We start from the raw sequence: 17,170 nt of genomic DNA, 5'->3' as shown, positions 1-17,170 counted from the left end.
AAAGTAACAATGGGAGGGTTATCCTTAACCCAGTTAATAAGAATACATTTCCAGGCCAGCAACAATAGTTTATCATCTAGTTTATGCTGCAAATAAGTTAATGCTGATTCTTTTGAAGGTAAACCAAGCATAAAAAATCCAGGGTCCCTTTAGATCCGATTCTTAAAAATATTGCTGAGTTCTTGAGATATGGAACTTCAAAATCTTTTGATTAGTTTACATTCCCAGAAGTAATGGGAAAAGGCACCAGTCTGTATTTGACATTTGATACAAAAAGGGGATACATGCGGTGTAATCTCATGCAAAACATTAGGAGCTATACAGTGGGGCAAAAAAGTATTTAGTCAGCCACCGATTGTGCAAGTTCCCCCACTTAAAATGATGACAGAGGTCAGTAATTTGCACCAGAGGTACACTTCAACTGTGAGAGACAGAATGTGAAAAAAAAAAATCCATGAATTCACATGGTAGGATTTGTAAAGAATTTATTTGTAAATCAGGGTGGAAAATAAGTATTTGGTCAATAACAAAAATACAACTCAATACTTTGTAACATAACCTTTGTTGGCAATAACAGAGGTCAAACGTTTACTATAGGTCTTTACCAGGTTTGCACACACAGTAGCTGGTATTTTGGCCCATTCCTCCATGCAGATCTTCTCAAGAGCAGTGATGTTTTGGGGCTGTCGCCGAGCAACACGGACTTTCAACTCCCGCCACAGATTTTCTATGGGGTTGAGGTCTGGAGACTGGCTAGGCCACTCCAGGACTTTCAAATGCTTCTTACGGAGCCACTCCTTTGTTGTCCGGGCGGTGTGTTTTGGATCATTGTCATGTTGGAAGACCCAGCCTCGTTTCATCTTCAAAGTTCTCACTGATGGAAGGAGGTTTTGGCTCAAAATCTCACGATACTTGGCCCCATTCATTCTGTCCTTAACACGGATCAGTCGTCCTGTCCCCTTGGCAGAAAAACAGCCCCATAGCATGATGTTTCCACCCCCATGCTTCACAGTAGGTATGGTGTTCTTGGGATGCAACTCAGTATTCTTCTTCCTCCAAACACGACGAGTTGAGTTTATACCAAAAAGTTCTACTTTGGTTTCATCTGACCACATGACATTCTCCCAATCCTCTGCTGTATCATCCATGTGCTCTCTGGCAAACTTCAGACGGGCCTGGACATGCACTGGCTTCAGCAGCGGAACACGTCTGGCACTGCGGGATTTGATTCCCTGCCGTTGTAGTGTGTTACTGATGGTGACCTTTGTTACTTTGGTCCCAGCTCTCTGCAGGTCATTCACCAGGTCCCCCCGTGTGGTTCTGGGATCTTTGCTCACCGTTCTCATGATCATTTTGACCCCACGGGATGAGATCTTGCGTGGAGCCCCAGATCGAGGGAGATTATCAGTGGTCTTGTATGTCTTCCATTTTTTGATGATTGCTCCCACAGTTGATTTTTTCACACCAAGCTGCTTGCCTATTGTAGATTCACTCTTCCCAGTCTGGTGCAGGTCTACAATTCTTTTCCTGGTGTCCTTCGAAAGCTCTTTGGTCTTGGCCATGGCGGAGTTTGGAGTCTGACTGGTTGAGGCTGTGGACAGGTGTCTTTTATACAGATGATGAGGTCAAACAGGTGCCATTCATACAGGTAACGAGTGGGGGACAGAAAAGCTTCTTACAGAAGACATTACAGGTCTGTGAGAGCCAGGGATTTTCCTTGTTTGAGGTGACCAAATACTTATTTTCCACCCTGATTTACGAATAAATTCTTTACAAATCCTACCATGTGAATTCATGGATTTTTTTTTCACATTCTATCTCTCACAGTTGAAGTGTACCTCTGGTGCAAATTACTGACTTCTGTCATCATTTTAAGTGGGGGAACTTGCACAATCGGTGGCTGACTAAATACTTTTTTGCCCCACTGTATATAGGCGGTGTAAAAGTTTGTATTGGGTGTCAAGCAAGCGGTTGCAAGTAAAAGTAGATCTAGCTATGTTAATGGCTCCTTTCCAATCCTCCTAAGTATATTCATTATTAAGATCTCTCTCCCATTTATGAATAGCACTCAATGTACAAAGTGGAACACATGTTTATTTCAAAGGATTTACTGCATCTTGCTTGTAATGGTGTTAGAGACTGATAAGCAGGCAAGAGTCTGTTTTTGTTTTTTATCTTAAATTGTGTTGCATTTGTGTGCGGGTCTATAACTACTCACTCACATCCATTTCTTTCAGCAGCATAAAACATATCTTGCAGTGTAGTGTAATGTTAATTATAAATCCTTTATCAGTCAAAAATTACATTTAAATATGTATATACCCAGACTCTGTTATTTAATGTGTCACAGAATTTTAAGTGACTCGTAATGTCTACTAATGTAATATAAATGTAATAATAATAATAATAATGTAAACACAAAAATGGCAACATAATATAAATTGTTAATGGTTTTTAAACTTTTAGCTTATAGTTTTTCCCATGACATGTTTCTTGGTATTTTTTTCTGGCTTAAGAAATATTATGTAACACTTGGGTGCAAAAATGCAAAGTAATACGCCAAAAGCTGAGGACAAAATTGCAAATATTTCTACAGCTACAGTGAACTTTCCATAGAACTGATGTATGCTGGGATGAAGGTAATCCACACAGCACAGAATATCAGCAGGCTGAATGTGATCAATTTGGCTTCATTAAAATTATCAGGAAGTTTTCTTGCCATGAATGCCAGGATCAAACAAATGATTGCAAGGATCCCTATGTATCCCAACACTGCATAAAAAGCAGCCTGAGATCCTGTTTTACATTCCAGAACAATCATCCTATTGCTGTATGTGAACAACATATGTGGGTAAGGTGGGTTTAAAGTCAGCCATAATGTGCATATTACCACTTGAATCAAAGTGCAGGAGCAAATGATGAGTCTTTGTTGTGCATGACCAAACTTTCCAGCAATGTTCTTGCCAGGAAATGTGGCTTTGAAGGCTGTGACAACAACAATGGTTTTTCCCAAGACACAGGAAATGCAAAGGGCAAATGTCACACCAAAAGCGGTGTGGCGCAGCATGCATGTCCAGACTGTTGGTTGACCAAGAAAAGTGAGAGGACAAAGAAAACACAGAAAAAGAGAAAACAATAAGAAAGAGCTCAGCTCAAAGTTGCTGGCTTTTATCACAGGAGTTTCTCTGTAGTTTTTAAAACCACCATTGTGGCCAAGGAGAGAGAGGCCCCTAACAGGGATATAAGTGTTAGAGCTATACCCATAGGCTCATGATATTTCAGAAACTCAATTGTTCTAGGAATGCAATCATCTTTTCTCTCATTGGACCAGTATTCCTTTGGACAAGGTGTGCAGTCTGCTGCACCTGTTGAGGATAAACAGAAAGGGTCAGTGGTGTATCTAGATGTACATTTGGGATAATAATAAATTAAAAATTTACTTAAAAAAAGCATATGATGCAAGGAAGACATTAATATTTTAAATATTAGTTATATGTAGACACTAAACATGTCATGTTATAATGTACATGTTCAACGTTTACGGGATATACAGTCTTGATATGTTTCTGTCTACCTGTTGAGTTGGCTATAGTTCCATCAGCACAGGGTACACAGTCAAAACAACATATAGGTTTTCCCTGAATTTGAGCTTTTCTGGTTCCAACTAGGCAAACATTAGAACACACTGATGTGGGGACCTGTAGCAAAAGAAATATTTAAGTATTGTAGAGGTAAATGATTATGTGTTAACAAGAGAATACTAAAGGATGAGATACTAAAAGTGTACTGCATGTAAAAATAGAGAGACATCATGATTACTGTTTTTCCTGTCCTCCACACTATCTTTTCCTCCTCGATGCTGAGCTTGTAATCACCATTTGCAGCAAATGTCACATGTTGCACTTTTCCATTTATCAACTGCCAGTTAATAACATCATAAGAAGCAGGAGGATCACCATTCTCATCAAAAAACACCTCATCACCAAACTGATTTGTGAAATTCACCTTTTGTAACTTTTTACTGACCTAGAAATCAAAGGATTATGTATTAGGTATGTATAAATATTCAATTATTGGTTTTGTTCAGACTATTTGAACTATTGTAACTTTCAGTTAAACAATTTCTCACCTCCTTGGGCTTTATTTCTGACAGGTTTAAACATCGCTTTACTGCTTGTGCTCCAACTGGTTGGCAGAATACCAGCTGATGCAGAGCATGTGCAATAGCATAAACTGCTTTATACACATTATAGGACACTCTGAGCTCTGTGACACTGAAGAAAGCATGCTTGGAATTCATTAATGTTTCATTGCCTGTACATCTTTTGGTTGTGTCCTCAGTAGCTGCATGTACCCCTGGCAAAACAGGAGTGCAACCCACCATTATCTCCCAGAAATCCCTCACGAAAGGTGCATTGGGATCTGTATAAGGACTAATACTTGTAAGAAAGTGTTTAAATTTAGGAATAGCCATCTTCTGCATTAGAAATCCCAGAGTTCCGCCAAAGGATCTATACATTTCAGGCGTGGATGGTCGAGGTGCTTTTATCCAGGCCTCACTTGCGATCCACTGAATTCCTGTAATGTTGTGGTTCACAATCTCTTGCATCAAAGGATAAAAGTCACCCTCAGAAGAAAAAGCCAAAATTACTTTGACAGATGACTGTTTTATTATTTCCACCACTTCTAGAAATTTATCTCTTGTGTACGTGCGTAGAACTGATGCAACAAAAGCAACACAAACCCCAAACTTTTCAACCTCCTCCTTAAAGGCAAGAATTCCATTACGTCCATAATCATTATCTGCCTGTATGGCTCCAATCCACTGCCATCCAAAATGTTTGACCAGTGCAGCCAAAGCTTTTGCCTGGAAATAGTCGCTGGGGATTGTTCTAAAAAATGTAGGATATTTAGTTCTGTCACTCAGACAAGCACACGTTGAGGAGTAGCTGATCTATAAAAGAGAAAAGAACACTGAAACTGTGTGCATGCAACAATACATCATACAATGCCAAAACATCAAATATCACTTAGCATCATAAAACATACAACTTTATCTCTTACTATTGGCATATGAAATGGTCCAAGACTTCCAGCCACAGCTATTGACTGAGATGATCCTGCCTCTGCTATGAGGGCAGATATAGCTGGTGGGCAATGAGAAGTCGCACTTGCCTCCTCTTCTCCACTAGCCAGCGTTAGAGCAGCACGTAAAGCATTTGTAGGAGATGAGCATGAGTAAAGGATCCTATAGCCAAGAGATATGTTTGGAAGCAGAGCAGGATCGTTGTTGATTTCTTCAATGGCAAATAACATTGCCTGTGTCCATCGATAAATTGGCAGGTCAAACCTAAAGACATGTTAGTGATTGATACAAGTCATAAAGTAACCCTGCTATTGCTTCCCATGTATGTAAAGTACAATGTCAAGAATTAAAACACAAATAAACATACATGCATGACAAATGAAAAAGCCATTTGTGGTAAATCATACCCTTGACACTGCACTTTAGGTGGCTCCTTGTCAAATGTATAAGTGCTGAGTATCACTTTGTTTAAAACTGGGAAGATTCCTCCGATCATTATGTCACCTTCCTTAAACAAACTAGGCATATCAAACCTGCCTAACAATTCACAGCCAGATACTGTGTTCGTGCTGAGAACACACAGAAATAGGTGGATACCTCTTTGCATGTTTGCACTGCATTGCCATATAGGCATGAGAGCACAGTCCTTATAACAACAGTATTACATGTAGTCAATGTGCTATAATTTCCCAAAGGGCTCAGTGATCTTAGATTGCCAAACTTGGAATCAGGAAATTAATGCTCTACACGTATTGTTAAATGTCAGTAAACTATCGTGTATCGAAAAGTGACTAAAACTACTTTTGCAATGCACATTAATCATAAAGAAATTTGAAAGGGACTTTAGAAAACTGTTTAGCTAGATAATGTAGAAGTTATCCACAGTCTTTCAGTTTTTCAGTTTTTCACAGACAGGGTAAATACAATTATTGCCCCTATAAGTAGATTAATCTAGCTTTAAATGATGAGTTATTCTTTTTGATTTTGCTTTTTAACAGTTAAATTGCATTACATTTTTGTTTTTGTTTGTGTGTGTGTGTGTGTGTGTGTGTGTGTGCGCGTGTGTGTGTGTCTATACTGCATGAAAAAAAATCTGTCGTGATTCATTGGCAGCATTATTATTAAATTACAATTTTGTGTAATCTATACCTTTGTGCCAATTCCTTGTCTCATAACAGATCTTAAGGGCAGCGATAAACGATTTCAAAAGATATATTTAATAATAATAGCAATAGCAACTGGACAGGCAAAACAGCAAAGCAAAAAAGTTCTTTTTTTTTCTTTAGATGGGCTTATTCATCATATAATGAATTTGGAGGTTTGATGTGTTGCTTAGTAACATGATTACATGATTTACACATATTTTTAATATGAAGGCTGCAGTAAAATCAGCCAGAACGATCTAGATGTGAGTAACATACACACACACACACACATATATATATATATATATATATATATATATATATATTAGGGAACTGTGTAATTACATAAAAGATGAACAAATACTAAAGAGCCGAATGGGTTGTGGATGGGATGTTTAAATGGGGCAGATTATGTTACAGCTGAGGAGTTAAAAGAGTTAAATCCCATCAAACGTTTAAAACCACTTGAAAAATGGCAAAAACGCATGCAATTTATTGAAAACAACACTTAAACTGAGACATGTTGTTTTACAGCTTATTAAAAGCTTAGGACCATACCTCCAAAATAACCTACACCCACCCCCCAAAACACAAAGTTCCAAACATGAACTCAGTAATGAGTAACTCCACTGTTATTGTTTTCACCTAATAAAATGTGTTGCAGCATGTTTGATGCAAGCATTTTCATGAGGTGAGTGGGAACATTTCTCCAAGTGGTGAAGACGGCCGCACGGTGGGCATCTACTGTCTGGAACTGTTGTCCATTTTAGAGAACTTCCCTTGCCATCCATCCCCAAAGGTTCTCAATTGGATTTAGATTAGGGGAACACGCAGGATGGTCCTAAAAAGTGATGGTATTCTCCTGGATGAAGTCCCTTGTCCTGCGGGCATTGTGTACTGTAGCGTTGTCCTGTTGAAAAACCCTGTCGTTCCCACACAGACAAGGGCCCTCAGTCATGAGGGATGCTCTCTGCACCATCTGGACATAGACAGTGGCTTTTTGATGCCCCTGCACCTTCTGAAGCTCCATTGTTCCACTGAAGGAAAAATCACCCCAGACCATTATTGTACCGCTTCCACTGTGCCGCGTCGAAAACATGTCAGGTGGGATCTGCTTGGCATGCCAGTAATATTGGGAACCATCACGACCATGAAGGTTAAATTTTTTCTCATCAGAGAATAAAACTTTCTTCCACCCTTTAAGGTCCCATGTTTGATGCTCTCTTGCAAAGCTCAAATGGTCAGTTCTGTGGCATTTAAGGAGACTAGGCCTTTGAAGACATTTTTTGTTTTTGAAGCCCTTCAGTCTCAGATACCAGCTGATGTTTATGGGGCTCCAATCGGCACCAGCAACAGCCTTAAATTCGGTTGAGGATCATCCAGTGTCTTGGTTGACAGCCAATTGGAGCCTCCAGCTCAGTGCTGGTGAAATATTTTTGGGTCTTCCACTTGATATTTTTGTTCCATAACCCTAAGGATCATTTAAAAAATTCCAAATTACTGTCTTACTGCATCCCACCTTGGCAGCAATTTTTGCCATTTTTCAAGTGGTCTTAGACTTTTGATCAGGACTGTATAATAACTAAGAATTCAATTGCACAATTTTCCCCATTAGACGTGGCACCCAAATCTGACGGTCAGTGCAGGCCTTGTAGGAATTTTTGCCATCTAAATAATGTCACGGAAAGCAATTGTTATCCCATTCCGCACATTGAGAATTTTTTTGGCTCATCTCGCGGGGACTTTTTTCATCAATTTTTTCTAAAATTGATTTAGTACAGGGGTATCACCAGGTTCCTGTGTGTGCTGAGGATGTCCCCAAAACCACCGTAATAACTCAGTTCAGCCTTTTCAGGTTTTTGCACATGCCCTTCGGCCTGAGGGGTGCAGCCCAAACCTTCCAGCGTTTGACTAAGTGGGTATTGCGCGGGCTCCCCTTCGTTTTTGTATATATAGATAATATCCTGGTGGCCAACAGCTTGGAGGAACAGCACACCTGCGTCAGGTTTCTTGGCGCTTGGCAGCACATGGCCTGATCAATAACTTGTCTAAATGTCAGTTTGGTTTGCCAGTTCCACCGAGATTAAAGTTGCAGTAAAATATTGGGATCTCTCGTGTCATCATTACATACATCCTTACCTCCACAACATGAACATTTCAGATGATTTTATTTAAAATTATTATGGCATTTATTTAAAGAAATTATTAACACAACATTTATTTGTTCTTTTCAACATTCCTGCAATTATTTACAATTTACCATGTAGGTCACTTTAGTATTAAATCTAGATGGTACAAAGCACTATATTATTTCCAGAAATGGCCCATTACATTACATATAAATGCAAATATAATGCCAAACAGCAGTTGTCTCACGGCCTGTTTTGCCTTTCAAATGGAGCTAAGAGAACGTGGTAGAAGGGAAAGTTTACTCCAGTTTTGTTCATTTATTGGGAAAGGCAGAGGAAGGTGTTTATGTACACACAAAATATTGTTCTTATTTTGCTGGTTAAAAAGAAGATACAAAGTGAACTCCCATCCTTTGTGCTCACTTCCTAATTACCTAGAGACACCCAAAAGACAACCGGCACCTCTCAACAGTTGAGACAAATCATCTGGGAAGTAGGTAAGCAAAGGAGACTAAACATTGAGTAACAAATCCTCATTTCCTCCTAAGATGGCAGCAACTCTTTCATGAGGAATAACTCTTAACAATTCCCTGTACCAGAAAGTAACAGTGGGAGGGTTATCCTTAACCCAGTTAATAAGAATACATTTCCAGGCCAGCAACAATAGTTTATCATCTAGTTTATGCTGCAAATAAGTTAATGCTGATTCTTTTGAAGGTAAACCAAGCATAAAAAATCCAGGGTCCCTTTAGATCCGATTCTTAAAAATATTGCTGAGTTCTTCAGATATGGAACTTCAAAATCTGTTAGAGACTGATAAGCAGGCAAGAGTCTGTTTTTGTTTTTTATCTTAAATTGTGTTGCATTTGTGTGTGGGTCTATAACTACTCACTCACATCCATTTCTTTCAGCAGCATAAAACATATCTTGCAGTGTACTGTAATGTTAATTATAAATCCTTTATCTGTCAAAAATTACATTTGAATATGTATATACCCAGACTCTGTTATTTAATGTGTCACAGAATTTTAAGTGACTCGTAATGTCTACTAATGTAATATAAATGTAATAATAATAATAATAATAATAATAATAATATAAAGACAAAAATGGCAACATAATATAAATTGTTAATGTTATTTAAACTTTTAGCCTATAGTTTTTCCCATGACATGTTTCTTGGTATTTTTTTCTGGCTTAAGAAATATTATGTAACACTTGGGTGCAAAAATGCAAAGTAATAAGCCAAAAGCTGAGGACAAAATTGCAAATATTTCTACAGCTACAGTGAACTTTCCAGGAGAACTGATGTATGCTGGGATGAAGGTAATCCACACAGCACAGAATATCAGCAGGCTGAATGTGATCAATTTGGCTTCATTGAACTTATCAGGAAGTTTTCTTGCCATGAATGCCAGGATCAAACAAATGATTGCAAGGATCCCTATGTATCCCAACACTGCATAAAAAGTAAACTCAGATCCTGTTTTACATTCCAGAACAATCATCCTATTGCTGTATGTGAACAACATATGTGGGTAAGGTGGGTTTAAAGTCAGCCATAATGTGCATATTACCACTTGACTCAAAGTGCAGGAGCAAATGATGAGTCTTTGTTGTGCATGACCAAACTTTCCAGCAATTTTCTTGCCAGGAAATGTGGCTTTGAAGGCTGTGACAACAACAATGGTTTTTCCCAAGACACAGGAAATGCAAAGGGCAAATGTCACACCAAAAGTGGTGTGGCGCATCATGCACGCCCAGACTGTTGGTTGACCAAGAAAAGTGAGAGGACAGAGAAAACACAGAAAAAGAGAAAACAATAAGAAAGAGCTCAGCTCAAAGTTGCTGGCTTTTATCACAGGAGTTTCTCTGTAGTTGATAAAAACCACCATTGTGGCCAGGGAGAGAGAGGCCCCTAACAGGGATACAAGTGTTAGAGCTATTCCCATAGGCTCATGATATTTCAGAAACTCAATTGTTCTAGGAATGCAATCATCTTTTCTCTCATTGGACCAGTATTCCTGTAGACAAGGTGTGCAGTCTGCTGCACCTGTTGAGGATAAACAGAAAGGGTCAGTGGTGTATCTAGATGTATATTTGGGATAATAATAAATTAAAAATTTACTTAAAAAAAGCATATGATGCAAGTAAGACATTAATATTTTAAATATTAGTTATATGTAGACACTAAACATGTCATGTTATAATGTACACGTTCAACGTTTATGGGATATACACTCTTGATATGTTTCTGTCTACCTGTTGAGTTTGCTATAGTTCCATCAGCACAGGGTACACAGTCAAAACAACATATAGGTTTTCCCTGAATTTGAGCTTTTCTGGTTCCAACTGGGCAAACATTAGAACACACTGATGTGGGGACCTGTGACAAAAGAAATATTGAAGTATTGTAGAGGTAAATGATTATGTGTTAACAAGAGAATAGTAAAGGATGAGATGCTAAAAGTGTACTGCATGTAAAAATAGAGAGACATCATGATTACTGTTTTTCCTGTCCTCCACACTATCTTTTCCTCCTCGATGCTGAGCTTGTAATCACCATTTGAAGCAAATGTCAAATGACCAAGTGTCACATGTTGCACTTTTCCATTTATCAACTGCCAGTTAATAACATCATAAGAAGCAGGAGGATCGCCATTCTCATCAAAAAACACCTCTTCACCAAACTGATTTGTGAAATTCACCTTTTGTAACTTTTTACTTAGCTAGAAAGGAAAGGATTATGTATTAGGTATGTATAAACGTTCAATTATTGGTTTTGTTCAAACAATTTGAACTATTGTAACTTTCAGTAAAACAATTTCTCACCTCCTTGGGCTTTATTTCTGACAGTTTTAAACATCGCTTTACTGTTTGTGCTCCAACTGGTTGGCAAAATACCAGCTGATGCAGAGTATGTGCAATAGCATAAACTGCTTTATAGACATTATAGGTCACTCTGAGCTCTGTGACATTGAAGAAATCATGCTCGGAATTCATTAATGTTTCATTGCCTGTACATCTTTTGGTTGTGTCCTCAGTAGCTGCATGTACCCCTGGCAAAACAGGTGTGCAGCCCACCATAATCTCCCAGAAATCCTTCACGAAAGGTGCATTGGGATCTGTATAAGGACTAATACTTGTAAGAAAGTGTTTAAATTTAGGAATAGCCATCTTCTGCATTACAAATCCCAGAGTTCCACCAAAGGATCTATGTATTTCAGGCGTGGATGGTCGAGGTGCTGTTATCCAAGCCACACAAGAAATCCACTGAATTCCTGTAATGTTCTGGTTCACAATCTCTTGCATCAAAGGATAAACGTCACCCTCAGAAGAAAAAGCCAAAATTACTTTGACAGATGACTGTTTTATTATTTCCACCACTTCTAGAAATTTATCTCTTGTGTACGTGCGTAGAACTGATGCAACAAAAGCAACACAAACCCCAAACTTTTCAACCTCCTCCTTAAAGGCAAGAATTCCATTACGTCCATAATCATTATCTGCCTGTATGGCTCCAATCCACTGCCATCCAAAATGTTTGACCAGTGCAGCCAAAGCTTTTGCAAGGTAGTAGTCGCTGGGGATTGTTCTAAAAAATGTAGGATATTTAGTTCTGTCACTCAGACAAGCACACGTTGAGGAGTAGCTGATCTATAAAAGAGAAAAGAACACTGAAACAGTGTGCATGCAACAATACATCATACAATGCCAAAACATCAAATATCACTTAGCATCATAAAACATACAACTTTATCTCTTACTATTGGCATATGAAATGGTCCAAGAATTCCAGCCACAGCTATTGACTGAGATGATCCAGACTCTGCTATGAGGGCAGATATAGCTGGAGGGCAATGAGAAGTCGCACTTGCCTTCTCTGCTCCACTAGCCAGCGTTAGAGCAGCACGTAAAGTATTTGTAGGAGATGAGCATGAGTTAAGGATCCTATAGCCAAGAGATATGTTTGGAAGCAGAGCAGGATCGTTGTTGATTTCTTCAATGGCAAATAACATTGCCTGTGTCCATCGATACATTCGCAAGTCAAACCTAAAGACATGTTAGTGATTGATTCAAGTCATAAAGTTACCCAGCTATTGCTTCCCATGTATGTACAGTACAATGTCAAGAATGAAAACACAAAAAATCATACATGCATGACAAATGAAAAAGCCAGTTGTGGTAAATCATACCCTTCACACTGCACTTTAGGTGGCTCCTTGTCAAATGTATAAGTGCTGAGTATCTCTTTGTTTAAAACTGGGAAGATTCCTCCGATCATTATGTCACCTTCCTTAAACAAACTAGGCATATCAAACCTGCCTAACAATTCACAGCCAGATACTGTGTTCGTGCTGAGAACACACAGAAATAGGTGGATACCTCTTTGCATGTTTGCACTGCATTGCCATATAGGCATGAGAGCACAGTTCTTATAACAACAGTATTACATGTAGTCAATGTGCTATAATTTCCCAAAGGGCTCAGTGATCTTAGATTGCCAAACTTGGAATCAGGAAATTAATGCTCTACATGTATTGTTAAATGTCAGTAAACTATCGTGTATCAAAAAGTGTCTAAAACTACTTTTGCAATGCACATTAATCATAAAGAAATTTGAAAGGGACTTTAGAAAACTCTTTAGCTAGGTAATGTAGAAGTTATCCATACAAAGCAAATTCAAAAGTGTTAAATGTTTTGGTGTTAGTAGTCTTAGAGTTAATTTTACTCTAAGTAGAGTCACATTCTTTTAATGTAACTCTGAGGTGTAAAATGATAGTAGTTAAAATCTAGTGTTAAAAATGAGTGTTTCTATTTCATTCTGGAGGTGTTACAATGGAAACATTAACTCTTGACCTCTTAACTCTGAACTCCTACAGGGGCTATGACACTAATAGAGTAAATTCACAGACTCTGCCCCCAGCACGGCTCCAATCGAAGCTGAAGTGAAGCCGTTTCAGAACATTTTGCTCTACATATTTGAGTTGTTTGCCATGCTTGGTAAGTCATTTTTTCAAAGATTGTTTCAATTATTATTATTAGCTTTTACTTCTGTGGCTCTTTGGAGTTGAGACAAAGCTGTGTGAAAGGCATTAGCCATGTTGCTCGCTGATCGCATAATATTCTGTTTTAGCTAGCTGAAAGGTATTGTTTGCGGGCAAATACCACAGCCTTGAAAAAAAGCTTGCATGTGAATTTTCAGTCAAATGTTTTGGTCAAATACACCTAAAACAATGTCTAGAATGTGAAATGTTGGTATAATGGTGCTACTTGAAGCCTGAAAACGATCTCCCATAAAATAACGAGCAAACAGCAGTAGCAGATGTCCTGACTGGGTTCTACGTTAGCATTTAGATCCCTCCAGAGTTTTGTGGACACGGTTTAGGTAAAAATGAAAAAGGCTGAGGTTTTACATTTAGTTCAGTATTACCTGTTGCCTGTATCCTTGTCTTTTGGGAAAATACTTTACACAAGTAATGGCTCAAAAAGGATTCCTTTTTTTTTTTACTGTGCTGAAATTGATTTGTGCCATTAATTAGTGTCAACTAATTTTTATTCAATCTCCACATAGGATATGCTTGTGAAGATGGAATATGGGGGAGAGCAGAAGTGCGTTGAAGTTCCACAAAGTGAAGAATGAAGGACATGTATATTGTATTGAAGAAATAAGTGATGAGAATGCTGTTATTTGCATTTACCAGCTCACCTATGTCAGACCTTGTACACTGTTACATCTTTAGAAAATGTTTTGAAATTGTGGTGCACAGTTCAGAATAAATGTTTTTCAAAAACCATTGCGTCTTTTTAGTAAATGTTTATTTCCAAAATAAATTTCTAGAAGTTCAGAACAGTAAAATTCCCGCTTTTTAGAATTAATTAGAAGATAACTCTTACGTAGTTAAACTAAAATACTCTTTGAGAGTTAATATATAAACTCTTAACACCAAGTGTTAAATTATCAACTCCAGACAGATTTGGTGTTTAACACTAAATCAGAGTTAACGTACCAACTCTCCAAAAAGAGTTAAATTAACACTCTCTGGTGTGGACCCATATAGACACTTTAATAGTGTTGAAATCAAATCTGACAGTGTTAATTTGGACATGCTGGATTTGCTGTGTAGTCTTTCAGTTTTTCAGTTTTACACACATATATATATATATATATATATATATATATATATATATATAGGGAACTGTGTAATTACATAAAAGATGAACAAATACTAAAGAGCCGAATGGGTTATGGATGGGATGTTTAAATGGGGCAGATTATGTTACAGCTGAGGAGTTAAAAGAGTTAAATCCCATCAAACGTTTAAAACCACTTGAAAAATGGCAAAAACGCATGCAATTTATTGAAAACAACACTTAAACTGAGACATGTTGTTTTACAGCTTATTAAAAGCTTAGGACCATACCTCCAAAAAAACCCACACCCACCCCCCAAAACAGAAAACTCAGTAATGAGTAACTCCACTGTTATTGTTTTCACTTAATAAAATGTGTTGCAGCATGCTTGATGCAAGCATTTTCATGAGGTGAGTGGGAACATTTCTCCAAGTGGTGAAGACGGCCGCACGGCGGGCATCTGCTGTCTGGAACTGTTGTCCATTTTAGAGAACTTCCCTTGCCATCCATCCCCAAAGGTTCTCAATTGGATTTAGATTAGGGGAACACGCAGGATGGTCCTAAAGAGTGATGGTATTCTCCTGGATGAAGTCCCTTGTCCTGCGGGCATTGTGTACTGTAGTGTTGTCCTGTTGAAAAACCCTGTCATTCCCACACAGACAAGGGCCCTCAGTCATGAGGGATGCTCTCTGCACCATCTGGACATAGACAGTGGCTTTTTGATGCCCCTGCACCTCCTGAAGCTCCATTGTTCCACTGAAGGAAAAATCACCCCAGACCATTATTGTACCGCTTCCACTGCGCCGCGTCGAAAACATGTCAGGTGGGATCTGCTTGGCATGCCAGTAATATTGGGAACCATCACGACCATGAAGGTTACATTTTTTCTCATCAGAGAATAAAACTTTCTTCCACCCTTTAAGGTCCCATGTTTGATGCTCTCTTGCAAAGCTCAAATGGTCAGTTCTGTGGCGTTTAAGGAGACTAGGCCTTTGAAGACATTTTTTGTTTTTGAAGCCCTTCAGTCTCAGATACCAGCTGATGTTTATGGGGCTCCAATCGGCACCAGCAACAGCCTTAAATTCGGTTGAGGATCATCCAGTGTCTTGGTTGACAGCCAATTGGAGCCTCCGGCTCAGTGCTGGTGAAATATTTTTGGGTCTTCCACTTGATATTTTTGTTCCATAACCCTAAGGATCATTTAAGAAATTCCAAATTACTGTCTTACTGCATCCCACCTCGGCAGCAATTTTTACCATTTTTCAAGTGGTCTTAAACTTTTGATCAGGACTGTATAATAACTAAGAATTCAATTGCACAATTTTTATGGATCAATTTACAACAATCCTACAAATTATTCATAGTTCATCATGTGGGCTACTTTAGCATGATATCCAGATGACACATTACTAAAGTCACTTCATCCTTTCCAAAAATGGCCCACATTTACAATTTTACATGGGCCAGTTGAAGGTCACACTAAATTTGTGATGAAATAAATAACATAGAGAGAGAGTTTTTGAGGTATTCTTTCACTTATATTTCAGTTTCTGCCTAAACCTATTTTGCTGTTCAGAAGCTCAAAGAGCATCCACTTGTGTTTATTTATTTAGGAAAAAAAGAGGAAGGTGTGTAATTAGGGAAATTTTCTTCAACCACCAACTAGAAGTCGCCCAATAGCTGCAGCAGGGCTTTAATGAATATTTACTTATACAAAAGTAAATGTAATTTCATTTCATTTCAGGGAAAAACAACCCCTAAAAACAACAACAACAACAACAACAACAACAACAACAACAACAACAACAACAACAACAAAAAACGCTTTAGCTCCATGGTGTTTAAATTACCACAGTTTTTCACTTTTCAAGGTCACAGACAGGGGATATACAATTATTAATGGTATCTTGCTTTCAATTATGATTTATTCTTTTTGCATCTGATTTTTCAAAGTTAAATTGCATCACATTTTTAATGTTGTACTCAAAAGCCTATTTCTCTCCATCACAAACTATCTATCTATCTATCTATCTATCTACATCCATACGTGTGTTTTTGGAGGGGGGGGTGCATGTCTATATTACATGAAAAACAGCACGATAAGATAAGATAAGATAAGACTTTATTGATCCCATGGCGGGGAAATTTGTGCGTTATGGTGGGGACTATGAAGAATGCATTGCAATGTCTGAGCTCTCAATCAATCTTTCTTCTCTTTAAAACTGGCCATGATCTAGATGTGTCTAAAATATCCCCAATGTATATATTTAACGAAAGGCCGTATATGCAACATATATGTTACATATATTGCTATAGTGTTACTAAGTTACAGGACATTGAAATACTTATAACTGTACTAGTGAAATATAAATTATGTAAATCAAAACATAAATGGCAACATCACTGACCCCTTTTTCACCACTGACCCAGCTGTGGTTCCATTTTTTTGGAGGTGCTTTTAAAAGAAGTAACTTTGCTACTGTTTGTGCTAGAGACAAAATTGAAATGATTTCATTAAAAAAAGAAAACAAGCTTTTTAATAAAAATAAATATGTGGTGTTTCGTGTTAGTACAAAGCATACACAAGGTATTGTTGTCTGAACACAGACAACAAAATTAGCTCTGCCTAGATTTTACCATGTGTGCTTCACATTACAATGACTTGTTAACCACTT

The 17,170-nt window shown here is 38.1% G+C and overlaps 1 protein-coding gene and 1 pseudogene across 1 annotated transcript; both read right to left on the bottom strand.

The window, feature by feature from the left end:
• Positions 1-2,305: 2,305 nt before the first annotated feature.
• Positions 2,306-5,770, bottom strand: LOC146503399 (extracellular calcium-sensing receptor-like; annotated as a pseudogene).
• Positions 5,771-9,508: 3,738 nt separating this feature from the next.
• LOC146503398 (extracellular calcium-sensing receptor-like) lies at positions 9,509-13,018 on the bottom strand. The gene is made up of 6 exons (XM_085131057.1): positions 12,557-13,018; positions 12,128-12,413; positions 11,193-12,017; positions 10,868-11,089; positions 10,623-10,746; positions 9,509-10,413 (listed from the first exon to the last, which is right to left on the bottom strand). Exons 1-6 carry the CDS (start codon positions 12,781-12,783, stop codon positions 9,509-9,511), a joined length of 2,589 nt encoding a protein of 862 aa, XP_084987183.1. The 5' UTR covers positions 12,784-13,018.
• Between the last annotated feature and the right edge of the window lie 4,152 nt (positions 13,019-17,170).

Source organism: Neolamprologus multifasciatus, chromosome 14 (assembly GCF_963576455.1).
Source record: "Neolamprologus multifasciatus chromosome 14, fNeoMul1.2, whole genome shotgun sequence".
Taxonomy (NCBI): domain Eukaryota; kingdom Metazoa; phylum Chordata; class Actinopteri; order Cichliformes; family Cichlidae; genus Neolamprologus; species Neolamprologus multifasciatus.
The sequence above is the reverse complement of the archived record's forward strand: the minus strand, read 5'-3'. Positions and strand labels throughout refer to the sequence as shown.

Coding starts and splice junctions, on each gene's coding strand:
- LOC146503398 (XM_085131057.1), bottom strand. CDS start 12,783: ATGCCTATATGGCAATGCAGTGCAAACATGCAAAGAGGTATCCACCTA. Junction 12,414..12,556: donor CCTAAAGTGCAGTGTGAAGG/GTATGATTTACC, acceptor ACATGTCTTTAG/GTTTGACTTGCGAATGTATC. Junction 12,018..12,127: donor GACCATTTCATATGCCAATA/GTAAGAGATAAA, acceptor TCTCTTTTATAG/ATCAGCTACTCCTCAACGTG.